This window comes from Saimiri boliviensis, chromosome 14, assembly GCF_048565385.1.
Source record: "Saimiri boliviensis isolate mSaiBol1 chromosome 14, mSaiBol1.pri, whole genome shotgun sequence".
NCBI lineage: Eukaryota > Metazoa > Chordata > Mammalia > Primates > Cebidae > Saimiri > Saimiri boliviensis.
The window spans coordinates 42291633-42310280 of NC_133462.1; the positions used below are offsets into that span (position 1 = coordinate 42291633).

At 51.2% G+C, this 18648-nt stretch overlaps 1 protein-coding gene across 2 annotated transcripts in view; it reads right to left on the reverse strand.

Annotated features, from left to right (window-relative positions):
- Window positions 1–18648, reverse strand: part of CREB3L3 (cAMP responsive element binding protein 3 like 3) — a 48140-nt gene that overhangs the window by 4840 nt on the left and 24652 nt on the right. For both annotated transcript variants that reach the window (XM_010349468.3, XM_003938810.4), the window contains exon 6: window positions 726–832. In XM_010349468.3, the coding sequence (XP_010347770.1) occupies window positions 726–832 (107 nt within the window). The remainder of the gene's footprint in view (window positions 1–725; window positions 833–18648) is intronic.

Sequence of the window (18648 nt, forward strand, 5' to 3'; positions counted from 1 at the left end):
CAGAGGTTGCAGTGAGTCGAGATTGTGCCACTGTACTCTAGCCTGGGTGACAGAGCTAACTCTGTCTCAAAAGGGAAGGGAGGGAGGGAGGACAGACTGGGCATGGTGGCTCACGCCTGTAATCCCAGCACTTTGGGAAGCCGAGGTGGGCAGATCACCTAAGGTCAGGAGTTTGACCTGACCAGCCTGGTCAGGAGTTTGAGACCAGCCTGGACAACATGGTGAAACCCCGCCTCTACCAAAAATACAAAAAAAAAAATTAGCTAAGTGTGGTGGCAGGCGCCTGTAGTACCATCTACTGGAGAGGCAGAAGCGGGAGAATCACTTGAACCCGTGAGGCAGAGGTTGCAGTGAGCCGACATTGTGCCACAACACTCCAGCCTGGGTGACAGAGACCCTCCCATGCGCGCCCACTCATACACACACACACGAAGGAAGTGTCTGTCTTCAGACAGAGGGTCAGTGCAGAGGGTCAGAATTGGATGGGTCACACTTTGTCCTTTCTCCGCACACTTTCCAGGGGGCACTGGGTTCCCAAACCCTTGTCCTACACCATCTCCTGTGTCTTTCCATCCCCGCCATCAGTACGAAGCATGATGTCTCCTAGAGAGAAAAACCACCTCCAATTTTGTCAGACTCTAAGACATGCGGCCTGAGCCATGTCTCCCTCTCTCTGGGCCTCAGTTTCTGCCCCTAGTGTGGAGTCCGGGCCCGGCACTACTCACCGAGTCTCCAAGCCGTCGATATATTCCTTCTTCTTCTTCCTGCTTTCTTGGGCGGACTGCTTGTTCCGGATTTTCCGGCGGATTTTTTTCAGCGCTCGCTCCTCATACTGCCAAGCAAAATGGGGAGGGGGCGGTAAGGCCAAAAGTCCAGACTTGGAATCCGGGCTCCATGGCTTTCCCCTGTAATCACAGCACTTTTCGAGGACGAGGGAGGAGGGTCACCTGAGGTCAGGAGTGAAAGACGGGTCTGGGCAACCCGGTGAAACCCTGTCCATGCCAAAACTACAAAAAAAATCAGCCAGGTGTGCTGGTGTTCGCTCGTCATCTCAGTTACTTGGGAGGCTGAGGCAGGAGAATTGCTTGAACCTGGGAAGTGGAGGCAGCAGTGAGCCAACATTAAGCCACTGCGCTCCAGCTGGGGTGACACAGGGAGACTCCGTCTCAAAAAATAAAAATGAGGCCACTCGAGGTGGCTAATGCCTGCAATTCCTGCACTTTGGGAGGCCGAGGCGGGCGGATCGCCTGAGGTCAGAAGTTCCAGAACAGCCTGGCCAACGTACTGAAACCCCAGCTCTACTAAAAATACAAAAATTAGACAGGTATGGTGGTAGGTGCCTGTAATCCCTGCGACTCGGGAAGCCGAGGCAGGAGGATCCCTTGAAACTGGAAGGCGGAGCTTTCAGTGAACCAAAATGACGCCACCGCCCTCCAGCCTGGAGACGGAATGAGACTGTCTCAAAACAAAATACATAAATACCAAAATAAACTCTTCACGTTGGGGACAGCGGGACTGTCCCTACAAACAACACAACTTTACCTAACCTTCAGCCAACAACTTCACCCGACTCGCTTTCCATATGAGACATCCCTGAGCCAAGGACACAGAGGCAGATTCCTAATCACTGAAAGCTACTCTTTCCCCAAACGCTTGCAGAGTCTCTGGGAGGCGCCCGGGTTCTGAGGGTCTTTCCCCAGCTCCCAATAGTGTAAAATAAGCAACCAGCCCCCGGACTGTGGGAACGGGTACCACTGCCGCCGCCTTGTGGTCATCTCTGGGAACAGCACCTTTCCCTGAAAGCTGGTGTTTCAAGACAAACTAGTATCTTGTTTGTTTGTTTGTTTTTGTAGAGATGGGGTTTTGCCACATTGGCCAGACTGGTCTAGAACTCCCAACCTCACGTGATATGCCTGCCTCAGCCTCCAAAAGTGCTGTGATTACAGGTGTGAGCCACCTGCCCAACCAATAAATGTCTTCAAATGGGAATGTCAGGCTGGGCGCAGTGGTTCACACCTGTAATTCCAGCACTTTCAGAGGCCGAGGGAGGCTGATCACCTGAGGTCAGCACTTCAAGACGGGCCTAGACAACACGGTGAAATCCTGTCTCTACCAAAACTACAAAAAGTCAGCCAGGTGTAGTAGTGTGCGTTCATAATCTGTTACTTGTGAGGCTGAGGCACGAGAATTGCTTGAACCTGGGAGTTGGAGGCTGCAGCAAACGGAGATCACACCACTGCCCTCCAGCCTGGGTGACACAGGGAGACTCGGTCTCATAAATAAATAAATGTTAAAATAAACTGTTCACTTTGGGGACAGCGAAACTGTCCCTTCTGTCCTGACCACACAACTTTACCCAACCTTGAGCCAACAACTTCATCACACCCACTTTCCATATGAGACATCCCTGACCCAAGGACCCTAAGACATATTCCTAATGACTTGAAGCTATCCTTTCCCCAAACGCTTGCAGAGTCTCTGGGAGGCGACTTGGTTCTGAGGGTCTTTTCCCAGATCCCAATAGTGTAAAATGAGCAACCACCTCCCCGGACCGTGGGAACCTGTACCACTGCCGCCGCCTTGTGGTCATCTCTGGGAACAGCACCTTTCCCTGAAGTGGAAAGTGTTTGTTTTTGTAGAGATGAGGTTTTCCCATATTGGCCAGGCTGGTCTCCAACTCCCAACCTCAGGTGACCTGCCTGCCTCAGCCTCCCAAAGTGCTGGGATTACAGACGTGAGCCACGGCGTCCAGCTGTTTGTTTTTTGAAACTGAGTTTTGCTCTTGTCGCCCAGGCCAGAGTGCAGTGGGAAAATCTCAGCTCACTGCCACCTCCACCGCCCAGGATCAAGGGATTCATCTGCCTCAGCCTCCCGAGTGGCTGGGATTACAAGCGTGACCACACGCAGCTAATATTTGTATTTTTAGTAGAGCCCAGGTTTCACCATGTTGGCCAGACTGCTCTCACACTCCTGACCTCAGGTGATCCACCCATATCAGCCTCCCAAAGTGCTGGGATTACAGGTGTGTGCCACCACGCTCACACTATAAATGTCTTCAAATGGAAATGTCAGGATGGGCGCAGTGGCTCACACCTGTAATCCCAGAGCTTTGGGAGGCCGAGGGAGGCTGACCACCTGAGGTCAGGAGTTCGAGACCCGCCTGGCCAACACGGTGAAACCTTGTTTCTACAAAAACTACAAAAAATCATCCACGTGTGGTAGTGTGTGCCCATAATCTCAGTTACTTGGGAGGCTGAGGCAGCAGAATCGCTTGAACCTGGGAGGTGGAGGCTGCAGTGAGCCAACAGTGAGCCACTGTACTCTGGGTGACACAGGGAGCCTCTATTTCAAAAAACAATTTAAAAAAAATAGGCCATGATAGGTGGCTCATGCCTGTAATTCCTGCACTTTGGGAGGCTGAGGCGGGCTGATCACCTGCGGTCAGGAGTTCTAGACCAGCCTGGCCAAAGTGCTGAAATCCCAGCTCTACTAAAATACAAAAATTAGCCAGGCATGGTGGCAGGTGCCTGTAATCCCAGCTACTCGGGAAGCTCAGGCAGGAGGATCCCTTGAACCTGGAAGGCCGAGGTTGCAGTGAACACCACTGCCCTCCAGCCTGGCGACAGAGTCAGACTCTGTTTCATAAATAAATAAATATTCAAATAAACTATTCACTTTGGGGACAGTGGGACTGTTCCTACAGTCCTGACCCCACAACTTTACCTAACCTTGAGCCAACAGCGTCACCCTATCCACTTTCCACATGAGACATCCCTGAGCCAAGGACACAGAGGCATGTTCCTAGTAACTTGAAGCTACCCTTTCCCCAAACGCTGCAGAGTATCTGGGAGGCGCCTGGGTTCTGAGGGTCTTAGCCCAGTTCCAAATAGCGTAAAATAAGCAACCGCCCACGGGTCTGTGGGAACAGGTACCACTGCCGCCGCCTTGTGGTCATCTCTGGGAACAGCGCCTTTCCCTGAAGACAGCAGGTGTTTCAAGACCAATGTCTTTTTTGTTTCATTTTGTAGAGACGGACTGGTCTCAAACTCCCGACGTCAGGCGATCGGCCTGCCTCAGCCTCCCAAAGTGCTGGGATTACAGGTGTGAGCCACCTCGCCCACCCAATAAATGATTCAAATGAAAATGTCAGGCTGGGTGTAGTGGCTCACAGCTGTAATCCCAGCACTTAGGGAGGCGGAGGGAGGCGGATCACCTGAGGTTAAGAGTACGAGACCCACGGCGAAACCCTGTCTCTACCAAAACCACAAAAAATCAGTCAGCTGTGGTGGGTTGAGCCAGTAATCTCAGTTACGTGGGAGGCTGAGGCAGGAGAATTGATTGAACCTGGGAGGCTGTAGTGAGCCAAGATTGAGCCACTGCAGTACAGCCTGGCGACAGAGTGAGACTGTGTCTCATAAATAAATAAATAAACATTAAAATAAACTTCTCACTTTGGGGACAGTGGGACTGTCCCTACCGTCCTGATCACGCAACATTACCCAGCCTTCAGCAAACAACTTCACCCCGTCTGCTTTCCATATGAGACATCCCCGACCCAAGGACACAAAGGCAGATTCCTAATGACTTGAAGCTACTCTTTCCCCAAACGCTTGCAGAGTCTCTGGGAGGCGCCTGGGTTCTTAGGGTCTTTCCCCAGCTCCCGATAGTGTAAAATAAGCAACTAGCCCCGGGACTGTGGGAACGGGTACCACTGCCGCCGCCTTGTGGTCATCTCTGGGAACAGCACCTTTCCCAGAAGACAGCAGGTGTTTCAAGACTAATGTTATTTTTTGTGTTTGTTTTTGTACAGACTGGGTTTTACCATATTGGCCAGGCTGGTCTCGGACTCCCGACCTCAGGTGATCTGCCTGCCTCAGCCTCCAAAAGTGCTGGGATTAAAGCTGTGAGCCACCTCGCCCAATCAATGTATGTCTTTAAATGGGAATGTCAGGCTGGGCGCAGTGGCTCACAGCTGTAATCCCAGCACTTTGGGAGGCCGAGGGAGGCGGATTACCTGAGGTCAGGAGTTCAAGACCGGCCTGGACAACAAGATGAAACCCTGTCCCTACCAAAACTACAAAAAATCAGCTAGGTGTGGTGGTGTAAGCCCGGAATCTCAGTTACCTGGGAGGCTGAGGCAGAAGAATAGCTTGAACCTGAGGTGGAGGCTGCAGTGAGCCAGGATTGAGCGAGTGCATTCCAGCCTGGGTGACACAGGGAGACTCTGTCTTAAAAAATAAAAAATAGGCCACGCAAGGTGGCTTATGTTTGTAATTCCTGCACTTTGGGAGACCGAGCCGGGGAGATCAGGAGTTCCAGACCAGCCTGTTCAACGTGGTGAGACCCCAGCTCTACTAAAAATACAAAAATTAGCCAGGTTTGGTGGTAGGTGCCTGTAATCCCAGCTACTCAGAAAGCTGAGGCCGGAGGATCACTTGAACCTGGGAGGCAGAGGTTGCAGTGAACCAAGATGACGCCACTGCCCTCCAGCCTGGTGACAGAGTGAGACTTTGTCTCAAAAATAAATATATAGGCCGGGCGCGGTGGCTCAAGCCTGTAATCCCAGCACTTTGGGAGGCCGAGGCGGGTGGATCACGAGGTCGAGAGATCGAGACCATCCTGGTCAACATGGTGAAACCCCGTCTCTACTAAAAATACAAAAAATTAGCTGGGCGTCGTGGTGCGTGCCTGTAATCCCAGCTACTCAGGAGGCTGAGGCAGAAGAATTGCCTGAACCCAGGAGGCGGAGGTTGCGGTGAGCCGAGATCACACCATTGCACTCCAGCCTGGGTAACAAGAGCGAAACTCCGTCTCAAAAAATAAATAAATAAATAAATAAAAAATAAATAAATATATAAATATTTAAGTAAACTCTTCCGTTTTGGGACAGTGGGACTGTCACTACTGTCCTAACACCACGGCTTTACCTAACCTTCAGCCAACAACTTCACCCCACTCGCTTTCCATATGAGACATCCCTGAGCCAAGGACGCAGAGGCAGATTCCTAATGACTTGAAGCTACCCTTTCCCAAAGGCTTGCAGAGTCTCTGGGAGGCGCCCGGGTTCTGAGGGTCTTTTCCCAGCTCCCAATAGTGTAAAATAAGCAACCAGCCCCCGGACTGTGGGAACGGGTACCACTGCCGCCGCCTTGTGGTCATCTCTGGAAACAGTATCTTTCCCTGAAGACAGCAGGTGTTTCAAGACTGTCTTGTGTGTGCGTTTGTTTTTGTAGAGACCGAGTTTTACCATATTGGCCAGGCTGGTCTCCAACTCCCGACCTCGGGCGGTCTGCCTGCCTCAGCCTCCCAAAACGCTGGGATTGCAGGTGTGAGCCACTGTGCCCAACCAATAAGTGTCTTCAAATGGGAATGTCAGGCTGAGCGCAATGGCTCACAACTGTAATCCCAGCATTTCGGGAGACCAAGGCGGGCGGATCACCTGACGTCAGGAGTTCCAGACCAGCCTGGTCAAGGTGGTGAGACCCCAGCTCTACTAAAAATACAAAAATTAGCCAGGCATGGTGGTAGGTGCCTGTAATCCGACTAACTTGGGAAGCTGAGGCAGGAGGATCACCTGAACCGGGAAAGCGGTAGTTGCAGTGAACCAAGATCATGCCACTGCCCTCCAGCCTGGCGACAGAGTGAGACTCTCCCTCAGAAATAAAAATAAATAAATAAATATTAAAATAAACTCTTCACTTTGGGTAAAGTGGGACTGTCCCTACTGTCCTGATCCCACAACTTTACCTAACCTTGAGCCTAAATCTTCACCCCATCCGCTTTCCACATGAGACATCCCTGAGCCAAGGACGCAGAGGCAGATTTCTAATGACTTGAAGCTACCTTTTCCCCCGAACACTTGCAGAGTCTCCTGGAGGCGCCCGGGTTCTGAGGGTCTTTTCCCAGTTACTAACAGTGTGAAATAAGCAACCACCCCCCGGAATGTGGGAACGGGTACCACTGCCGCCGCCTTGTGGTCATCTCTGGGAACAGCACCTTTCCCTGAAGACAGCAGGTGTTTCAAAACTATCTAATGTCTTTTGTGTGCGTTTGTTTTTGTAGAGACGGGGTTTTACCTTATTGGCAAGGCTGGCCTCAAACTCCCGATCTCAGGTGATCTGCCTGCCTCAGCCTCGAAACGTGCTGGGATTCTAGGTGTAAGCCACCTCGCCCAACAAATAAATGTCTTCAAATGCGAATGTCAGGCTGGGCACAGTGGCTCACACCTGTAATCCCAGCGCTTTGGGAGGCCGAGGGAGGCTGACCACCTGAGGTCAGGAGTTCAAGATCCGCCTGGCCAACACGGTGAAACCTTGTTTCTACAAAAACTACAAAAAATCATCCACGTGTGGTAGTGTGTGCCCATAATCTCAGTTACTTGGGAGGCTGAGGCAGCAGAATCGCTTGAACCTGGGAGGTGGAGGCTGCAGTGAGCCAACATTGAGCCACTGTACTCTGGGTGACACAGGGAGCCTCTATTTCAAAAAATAATTTAAAAAAATAGGCCATGATAGGTGGCTCATGCCTGTAATTCCTGTACTTTGGGAGGCTGAGGCGGGCTGATCACCTGCGGTCAGGAGTTCTAGACCAGCCTGGCCAACGTGTTGAAACCCAAGCTCTACTAAAAATACAAAAATTAGCCAGGTATGATGGCAGGTGCCTGTAATCCCAGCTACTCGGAAAGCTCAGGCAGGAGGATCCCTTGAACCTGGAAGGCCGAGGTTGCAGTGAACACCACTGTCCTCCAGCCTGGCGACAGAGTCAGACTCTGTTTCATAAATAAATAAATATTCAAATAAACTATTCACTTTGGGGACAGTGGGACTGTTCCTACAGTCCTGACCCCACAACTTTACCTAACCTTGAGCCAACAGCGTCACCCTATCCACTTTCCACATGAGACATCCCTGAGCCAAGGACACAGAGGCAGATTCCTAGAAACTTGAAGCTACCCTTTCCCCAAACGCTGCAGAGTATCTGGGAGGCGCCTGGGTTCTGAGGGTCTTAGCCCAGTTCCAAATAGCGTAAAATAAGCAACCGCCCACGGGTCTGTGGGAACAGGTACCACTGCCGCCGCCTTGTGGTCATCTCTGGGAACAGCGCCTTTCCCTGAAGACAGCAGGTGTTTCAAGACCAATGTCTTTTTTGTTGCATTTTGTAGAGACGGGCTGGTCTCAAACTCCCGACGTCAGGCGATCAGCCTGCCCCAGCCTCCCAAAGTGCTGGGATTACAGGTGTGAGCCACTTCGCCCACCCAATAAATGATTCAAATGAAAATGTCAGGCTGGGTGTAGTGGCTCACACCTGTAATCCCAGCACTTTGGGAGGCGAAGGGAGGCGGATCACCTGAGGTTAAGAGTACGAGACCCACGGCGAAACCCTGTCTCTACCAAAACCACAAAAAATCAGTCAGCTGTGGTGGGTTGAGCCAGTAATCTCAGTTACGTGGGAGGCTGAGGCAGGAGAATTGATTGAACCTGGGAGGCTGTAGTGAGCCAAGATTGAGCCACTGCAGTACAGCCTGGCGACAGAGTGAGACTGTGTCTCATAAATAAATAAATAAACATTAAAATAAACTCTTCACTTTGGGGACAGTGGGACTGTCCCTACCGTCCTGATCACGAAACATTACCTAGCCTTCAGCAAACAACTTCACCCCATCTGCTTTCCATATGAGACATCCCCGACCCAAGGACACAAAGGCAGATTCCTAATGACTTGAAGCTACTCTTTCCCCAAATGCTTGCAGAGTCTCTGGGAGGCGCGTGGGTTCTTAGGGTCTTTCCCCAGTTACCAATAGTGTAAAATAAGCAACCAACCCCGGTCTGTGGGAACAGGTACCACTGTCGCCGCCTTGTGGTCATATCTGGGAACAGCACCTTTCCCAGAAGACAGCAGGTGTTTCAAGACTAATGTTATTTTTTGTGTTTGTTTTTGTACAGACTGGGTTTTACCATATTGGCCAGGCTGGTCTCGGACTCCCGACCTCAGGTGATCTGCCTGCCTCAGCCTCCAAAAGTGCTGGGATTAAAGCTGTGAGCCACCTCGCCCAATCAATGTATGTCTTCAAATGGGAATGTCAGACTGGGCGCAGTGGCTCACACCTGTAATCCCAGCACTTTCGGAGGCCGAGGGAGGTGGATTACCTGAGGTCAGGAGTTCAAGACCGGCCTGGACAACAAGATGAAACCCTGTCCCTACCAAAACTACAAAAAATCAGCTAGGTGTGGTGGTGTAAGCCCGGAATCTCAGTTACTTGGGAGGCTGAGGCAGAAGAATCGCTTGAACCTGAGGTGGAGGCTGCAGTGAGCCAGGATTGAGCGAGTGCATTCCAGCCTGGGTGACACAGGGAGACTCTGTCTTTTTTTTTTTTTTTTTTTTTTTTGAGACGGAGTTTCGCTCTTGTTACCCAGGCTGGAGTGCAATGGCGCGATCTCGGCTCACCGCAACCTCCGCCTCCTGGGTTCAGGCAATTCTCCTGCCTCAGCCTCCTGAGTAGCTGGGATTACAGGCACGCTCCACCATGCCCAGCTAATTTTTAGTATTTTTAGTAGAGACGGGGTTTCACCATGTTGACCAGGATGGTCTCGATCTCTTGACCTCGTGATCCACCCGCCTCGGCCTCCCAAAGTGCTGGGATTACAGGCTTGAGCCACCGCGCCCGGCCTAGAGACTCTGTCTTAAAAAATAAAAAATAGGCCACGCAAGGTGGCTTATGTCTGTAATTCCTGCACTTTGGGAGACCGAGCCGGGGAGATCAGGAGTTCGAGACCAGCCTGTTCAACGTGGTGAGACCCCAGCTCTACTAAAAATACAAAAATTAGCCAGGTATGGTGGTAGGTGCCTGTAATCCCAGCTACTCAGAAAGCTGAGGCCGGAGGATCACTTGAACCTGGGAGGCGGAGGTTGCAGTGAACCAAGATGACGCCACTGCCCTCCAGCCTGGTGACAGAGTGAGACTTTGCCTCAAAAATAAATATATAGGCCGGGCGCGGTGGCTCAAGCCTGTAATCCCAGCACTTTGGGAGGCCGAGGCGGGTGGATCACGAGGTCGAGAGATCGAGACCATCCTGGTCAACATGGTGAAACCCCGTCTCTACTAAAAATACAAAAAACTAGCTGGGCGTGGTGGCGCGTGCCTGTAATCCCAGCTACTCAGGAGGCTGAGGTAGGAGAATTGCCTGAGCCCAGGAGGCGGAGGTTGCGATGAGCCGAGATCGCGCCATTGCACTCCAGCCTGGGTAACAAGAGCGAAACTCCGTCTCAAAAAAATAAATAAATAAATAAATAAATATATAAATATTTAAATAAACTCTTCAGTTTGGGGACAGTGGGACTGTCACTACTGTCCTAACACCACGGCTTTACCTAACCTTCAGCCAACAACTTCACCCCACTCGCTTTCCATATGAGACATCCCTGAGCCAAGGACGCAGAGGCAGATTCCTAATGACTTGAAGCTACCCTTTCCCAAAGGCTTGCAGAGTCTCTGGGAGGCGCCCGGGTTCTGAGGGTCTTTTCCCAGCTCCCAATAGTGTAAAATAAGCAACCAGCCCCCGGACTGTGGGAACGGGTACCACTGCCGCCGCCTTGTGGTCATCTCTGGAAACAGTATCTTTCCCTGAAGACAGCAGGTGTTTCAAGACTGTCTTGTGTGTGCGTTTGTTTTTGTAGAGACCGAGTTTTACCATATTGGCCAGGCTGGTCTCCAACTCCCGACCTCGGGCGGTCTGCCTGCCTCAGCCTCCCAAAACGCTGGGATTGCAGGTGTGAGCCACTGTGCCCAACCAATAAGTGTCTTCAAATGGGAATGTCAGGCTGAGCGCAATGGCTCACAACTGTAATCCCAGCATTTCGGGAGACCAAGGCGGGCGGATCACCTGACGTCAGGAGTTCCAGACCAGCCTGGTCAAGGTGGTGAGACCCCAGCTCTACTAAAAATACAAAAATTAGCCAGGCATGGTGGTAGGTGCCTGTAATCCGACTAACTTGGGAAGCTGAGGCAGGAGGATCACCTGAACCGGGAAAGCGGTAGTTGCAGTGAACCAAGATCATGCCACTGCCCTCCAGCCTGGCGACAGAGTGAGACTCTCCCTCAGAAATAAAAATAAATAAATAAATATTAAAATAAACTCTTCACTTTGGGTAAAGTGGGACTGTCCCTACTGTCCTGATCCCACAACTTTACCTAACCTTGAGCCTAAATCTTCACCCCATCCGCTTTCCACATGAGACATCCCTGAGCCAAGGACGCAGAGGCAGATTTCTAATGACTTGAAGCTACCTTTTCCCCCGAACACTTGCAGAGTCTCCTGGAGGCGCCCGGGTTCTGAGGGTCTTTTCCCAGTTACTAACAGTGTGAAATAAGCAACCACCCCCCGGAATGTGGGAACGGGTACCACTGCCGCCGCCTTGTGGTCATCTCTGGGAACAGCACCTTTCCCTGAAGACAGCAGGTGTTTCAAAACTATCTAATGTCTTTTGTGTGCGTTTGTTTTTGTAGAGACGGGGTTTTACCTTATTGGCAAGGCTGGCCTCAAACTCCCGATCTCAGGTGATCTGCCTGCCTCAGCCTCGAAACGTGCTGGGATTCTAGGTGTAAGCCACCTCGCCCAACAAATAAATGTCTTCAAATGCGAATGTCAGGCTGGGCACAGTGGCTCACACCTGTAATCCCAGCGCTTTGGGAGGCCGAGGGAGGCTGACCACCTGAGGTCAGGAGTTCAAGATCCGCCTGGCCAACACGGTGAAACCTTGTTTCTACAAAAACTACAAAAAATCATCCACGTGTGGTAGTGTGTGCCCATAATCTCAGTTACTTGGGAGGCTGAGGCAGCAGAATCGCTTGAACCTGGGAGGTGGAGGCTGCAGTGAGCCAACATTGAGCCACTGTACTCTGGGTGACACAGGGAGCCTCTATTTCAAAAAATAATTTAAAAAAATAGGCCATGATAGGTGGCTCATGCCTGTAATTCCTGTACTTTGGGAGGCTGAGGCGGGCTGATCACCTGCGGTCAGGAGTTCTAGACCAGCCTGGCCAACGTGTTGAAACCCAAGCTCTACTAAAAATACAAAAATTAGCCAGGTATGATGGCAGGTGCCTGTAATCCCAGCTACTCGGAAAGCTCAGGCAGGAGGATCCCTTGAACCTGGAAGGCCGAGGTTGCAGTGAACACCACTGTCCTCCAGCCTGGCGACAGAGTCAGACTCTGTTTCATAAATAAATAAATATTCAAATAAACTATTCACTTTGGGGACAGTGGGACTGTTCCTACAGTCCTGACCCCACAACTTTACCTAACCTTGAGCCAACAGCGTCACCCTATCCACTTTCCACATGAGACATCCCTGAGCCAAGGACACAGAGGCAGATTCCTAGAAACTTGAAGCTACCCTTTCCCCAAACGCTGCAGAGTATCTGGGAGGCGCCTGGGTTCTGAGGGTCTTAGCCCAGTTCCAAATAGCGTAAAATAAGCAACCGCCCACGGGTCTGTGGGAACAGGTACCACTGCCGCCGCCTTGTGGTCATCTCTGGGAACAGCGCCTTTCCCTGAAGACAGCAGGTGTTTCAAGACCAATGTCTTTTTTGTTGCATTTTGTAGAGACGGGCTGGTCTCAAACTCCCGACGTCAGGCGATCAGCCTGCCCCAGCCTCCCAAAGTGCTGGGATTACAGGTGTGAGCCACTTCGCCCACCCAATAAATGATTCAAATGAAAATGTCAGGCTGGGTGTAGTGGCTCACACCTGTAATCCCAGCACTTTGGGAGGCGAAGGGAGGCGGATCACCTGAGGTTAAGAGTACGAGACCCACGGCGAAACCCTGTCTCTACCAAAACCACAAAAAATCAGTCAGCTGTGGTGGGTTGAGCCAGTAATCTCAGTTACGTGGGAGGCTGAGGCAGGAGAATTGATTGAACCTGGGAGGCTGTAGTGAGCCAAGATTGAGCCACTGCAGTACAGCCTGGCGACAGAGTGAGACTGTGTCTCATAAATAAATAAATAAACATTAAAATAAACTCTTCACTTTGGGGACAGTGGGACTGTCCCTACCGTCCTGATCACGAAACATTACCTAGCCTTCAGCAAACAACTTCACCCCATCTGCTTTCCATATGAGACATCCCCGACCCAAGGACACAAAGGCAGATTCCTAATGACTTGAAGCTACTCTTTCCCCAAATGCTTGCAGAGTCTCTGGGAGGCGCGTGGGTTCTTAGGGTCTTTCCCCAGTTACCAATAGTGTAAAATAAGCAACCAACCCCGGTCTGTGGGAACAGGTACCACTGTCGCCGCCTTGTGGTCATATCTGGGAACAGCACCTTTCCCAGAAGACAGCAGGTGTTTCAAGACTAATGTTATTTTTTGTGTTTGTTTTTGTACAGACTGGGTTTTACCATATTGGCCAGGCTGGTCTCGGACTCCCGACCTCAGGTGATCTGCCTGCCTCAGCCTCCAAAAGTGCTGGGATTAAAGCTGTGAGCCACCTCGCCCAATCAATGTATGTCTTCAAATGGGAATGTCAGACTGGGCGCAGTGGCTCACACCTGTAATCCCAGCACTTTCGGAGGCCGAGGGAGGTGGATTACCTGAGGTCAGGAGTTCAAGACCGGCCTGGACAACAAGATGAAACCCTGTCCCTACCAAAACTACAAAAAATCAGCTAGGTGTGGTGGTGTAAGCCCGGAATCTCAGTTACTTGGGAGGCTGAGGCAGAAGAATCGCTTGAACCTGAGGTGGAGGCTGCAGTGAGCCAGGATTGAGCGAGTGCATTCCAGCCTGGGTGACACAGGGAGACTCTGTCTTTTTTTTTTTTTTTTTTTTTTTTGAGACGGAGTTTCGCTCTTGTTACCCAGGCTGGAGTGCAATGGCGCGATCTCGGCTCACCGCAACCTCCGCCTCCTGGGTTCAGGCAATTCTCCTGCCTCAGCCTCCTGAGTAGCTGGGATTACAGGCACGCTCCACCATGCCCAGCTAATTTTTAGTATTTTTAGTAGAGACGGGGTTTCACCATGTTGACCAGGATGGTCTCGATCTCTTGACCTCGTGATCCACCCGCCTCGGCCTCCCAAAGTGCTGGGATTACAGGCTTGAGCCACCGCGCCCGGCCTAGAGACTCTGTCTTAAAAAATAAAAAATAGGCCACGCAAGGTGGCTTATGTCTGTAATTCCTGCACTTTGGGAGACCGAGCCGGGGAGATCAGGAGTTCGAGACCAGCCTGTTCAACGTGGTGAGACCCCAGCTCTACTAAAAATACAAAAATTAGCCAGGTATGGTGGTAGGTGCCTGTAATCCCAGCTACTCAGAAAGCTGAGGCCGGAGGATCACTTGAACCTGGGAGGCGGAGGTTGCAGTGAACCAAGATGACGCCACTGCCCTCCAGCCTGGTGACAGAGTGAGACTTTGCCTCAAAAATAAATATATAGGCCGGGCGCGGTGGCTCAAGCCTGTAATCCCAGCACTTTGGGAGGCCGAGGCGGGTGGATCACGAGGTCGAGAGATCGAGACCATCCTGGTCAACATGGTGAAACCCCGTCTCTACTAAAAATACAAAAAACTAGCTGGGCGTGGTGGCGCGTGCCTGTAATCCCAGCTACTCAGGAGGCTGAGGTAGGAGAATTGCCTGAGCCCAGGAGGCGGAGGTTGCGATGAGCCGAGATCGCGCCATTGCACTCCAGCCTGGGTAACAAGAGCGAAACTCCGTCCCAAAAAAAAAAAATAAATAAATAAATAAATATATAAATATTTAAATAAACTCTTCAGTTTGGGGACAGTGGGACTGTCACTACTGTCCTAACACCACGGCTTTACCTAACCTTCAGCCAACAACTTCACCCCACTCGCTTTCCATATGAGACATCCCTGAGCCAAGGACGCAGAGGCAGATTCCTAATGACTTGAAGCTACCCTTTCCCAAAGGCTTGCAGAGTCTCTGGGAGGCGCCCGGGTTCTGAGGGTCTTTTCCCAGCTCCCAATAGTGTAAAATAAGCAACCAGCCCCCGGACTGTGGGAACGGGTACCACTGCCGCCGCCTTGTGGTCATCTCTGGAAACAGTATCTTTCCCTGAAGACAGCAGGTGTTTCAAGACTGTCTTGTGTGTGCGTTTGTTTTTGTAGAGACCGAGTTTTACCATATTGGCCAGGCTGGTCTCCAACTCCCGACCTCGGGCGGTCTGCCTGCCTCAGCCTCCCAAAACGCTGGGATTGCAGGTGTGAGCCACTGTGCCCAACCAATAAGTGTCTTCAAATGGGAATGTCAGGCTGAGCGCAATGGCTCACAACTGTAATCCCAGCATTTCGGGAGACCAAGGCGGGCGGATCACCTGACGTCAGGAGTTCCAGACCAGCCTGGTCAAGGTGGTGAGACCCCAGCTCTACTAAAAATACAAAAATTAGCCAGGCATGGTGGTAGGTGCCTGTAATCCGACTAACTTGGGAAGCTGAGGCAGGAGGATCACCTGAACCGGGAAAGCGGTAGTTGCAGTGAACCAAGATCATGCCACTGCCCTCCAGCCTGGCGACAGAGTGAGACTCTCCCTCAGAAATAAAAATAAATAAATAAATATTAAAATAAACTCTTCACTTTGGGTAAAGTGGGACTGTCCCTACTGTCCTGATCCCACAACTTTACCTAACCTTGAGCCTAAATCTTCACCCCATCCGCTTTCCACATGAGACATCCCTGAGCCAAGGACGCAGAGGCAGATTTCTAATGACTTGAAGCTACCTTTTCCCCCGAACACTTGCAGAGTCTCCTGGAGGCGCCCGGGTTCTGAGGGTCTTTTCCCAGTTACTAACAGTGTGAAATAAGCAACCACCCCCCGGAATGTGGGAACGGGTACCACTGCCGCCGCCTTGTGGTCATCTCTGGGAACAGCACCTTTCCCTGAAGACAGCAGGTGTTTCAAAACTATCTAATGTCTTTTGTGTGCGTTTGTTTTTGTAGAGACGGGGTTTTACCTTATTGGCAAGGCTGGCCTCAAACTCCCGATCTCAGGTGATCTGCCTGCCTCAGCCTCGAAACGTGCTGGGATTCTAGGTGTAAGCCACCTCGCCCAACAAATAAATGTCTTCAAATGCGAATGTCAGGCTGGGCACAGTGGCTCACACCTGTAATCCCAGCGCTTTGGGAGGCCGAGGGAGGCTGACCACCTGAGGTCAGGAGTTCAAGATCCGCCTGGCCAACACGGTGAAACCTTGTTTCTACAAAAACTACAAAAAATCATCCACGTGTGGTAGTGTGTGCCCATAATCTCAGTTACTTGGGAGGCTGAGGCAGCAGAATCGCTTGAACCTGGGAGGTGGAGGCTGCAGTGAGCCAACATTGAGCCACTGTACTCTGGGTGACACAGGGAGCCTCTATTTCAAAAAATAATTTAAAAAAATAGGCCATGATAGGTGGCTCATGCCTGTAATTCCTGTACTTTGGGAGGCTGAGGCGGGCTGATCACCTGCGGTCAGGAGTTCTAGACCAGCCTGGCCAACGTGTTGAAACCCAAGCTCTACTAAAAATACAAAAATTAGCCAGGTATGATGGCAGGTGCCTGTAATCCCAGCTACTCGGAAAGCTCAGGCAGGAGGATCCCTTGAACCTGGAAGGCCGAGGTTGCAGTGAACACCACTGCCCTCCAGCCTGGCGACAGAGTCAGACTCTGTTTCATAAATAAATAAATATTCAAATAAACTATTCACTTTGGGGACAGTGGGACTGTTCCTACAGTCCTGACCCCACAACTTTACCTAACCTTGAGCCAACAGCGTCACCCTATCCACTTTCCACATGAGACATCCCTGAGCCAAGGACACAGAGGCAGATTCCTAGAAACTTGAAGCTACCCTTTCCCCAAACGCTGCAGAGTATCTGGGAGGCGCCTGGGTTCTGAGGGTCTTAGCCCAGTTCCAAATAGCGTAAAATAAGCAACCGCCCACGGGTCTGTGGGAACAGGTACCACTGCCGCCGCCTTGTGGTCATCTCTGGGAACAGCGCCTTTCCCTGAAGACAGCAGGTGTTTCAAGACCAATGTCTTTTTTGTTGCATTTTGTAGAGACGGGCTGGTCTCAAACTCCCGACGTCAGGCGATCAGCCTGCCCCAGCCTCCCAAAGTGCTGGGATTACAGGTGTGAGCCACTTCGCCCACCCAATAAATGATTCAAATGAAAATGTCAGGCTGGGTGTAGTGGCTCACACCTGTAATCCCAGCACTTTGGGAGGCGAAGGGAGGCGGATCACCTGAGGTTAAGAGTACGAGACCCACGGCGAAACCCTGTCTCTACCAAAACCACAAAAAATCAGTCAGCTGTGGTGGGTTGAGCCAGTAATCTCAGTTACGTGGGAGGCTGAGGCAGGAGAATTGATTGAACCTGGGAGGCTGTAGTGAGCCAAGATTGAGCCACTGCAGTACAGCCTGGCGACAGAGTGAGACTGTGTCTCATAAATAAATAAATAAACATTAAAATAAACTCTTCACTTTGGGGACAGTGGGACTGTCCCTACCGTCCTGATCACGAAACATTACCTAGCCTTCAGCAAACAACTTCACCCCATCTGCTTTCCATATGAGACATCCCCGACCCAAGGACACAAAGGCAGATTCCTAATGACTTGAAGCTACTCTTTCCCCAAATGCTTGCAGAGTCTCTGGGAGGCGCGTGGGTTCTTAGGGTCTTTCCCCAGTTACCAATAGTGTAAAATAAGCAACCAACCCCGGTCTGTGGGAACAGGTACCACTGTCGCCGCCTTGTGGTCATATCTGGGAACAGCACCTTTCCCAGAAGACAGCAGGTGTTTCAAGACTAATGTTATTTTTTGTGTTTGTTTTTGTACAGACTGGGTTTTACCATATTGGCCAGGCTGGTCTCGGACTCCCGACCTCAGGTGATCTGCCTGCCTCAGCCTCCAAAAGTGCTGGGATTAAAGCTGTGAGCCACCTCGCCCAATCAATGTATGTCTTCAAATGGGAATGTCAGACTGGGCGCAGTGGCTCACACCTGTAATCCCAGCACTTTCGGAGGCCGAGGGAGGTGGATTACCTGAGGTCAGGAGTTCAAGACCGGCCTGGACAACAAGATGAAACCCTGTCCCTACCAAAACTACAAAAAATCAGCTAGGTGTGGTGGTGTAAGCCCGGAATCTCAGTTACTTGGGAGGCTGAGGCAGAAGAATCGCTTGAACCTGAGGTGGAGGCTGCAGTGAGCCAGGATTGAGCGAGTGCATTCCAGCCTGGGTGACACAGGGAGACTCTGTCTTTTTTTTTTTTTTTTTTTTTTTTGAGACGGAGTTTCGCTCTTGTTACCCAGGCTGGAGTGCAATGGCGCGATCTCGGCTCACCGCAACCTCCGCCTCCTGGGTTCAGGCAATTCTCCTGCCTCAGCCTCCTGAGTAGCTGGGATTACAGGCACGCTCCACCATGCCCAGCTAATTTTTAGTATTTTTAGTAGAGACGGGGTTTCACCATGTTGACCAGGATGGTCTCGATCTCTTGACCTCGTGATCCACCCGCCTCGGCCTCCCAAAGTGCTGGGATTACAGGCTTGAGCCACCGCGCCCGGCCTAGAGACTCTGTCTTAAAAAATAAAAAATAGGCCACGCAAGGTGGCTTATGTCTGTAATTCCTGCACTTTGGGAGACCGAGCCGGGGAGATCAGGAGT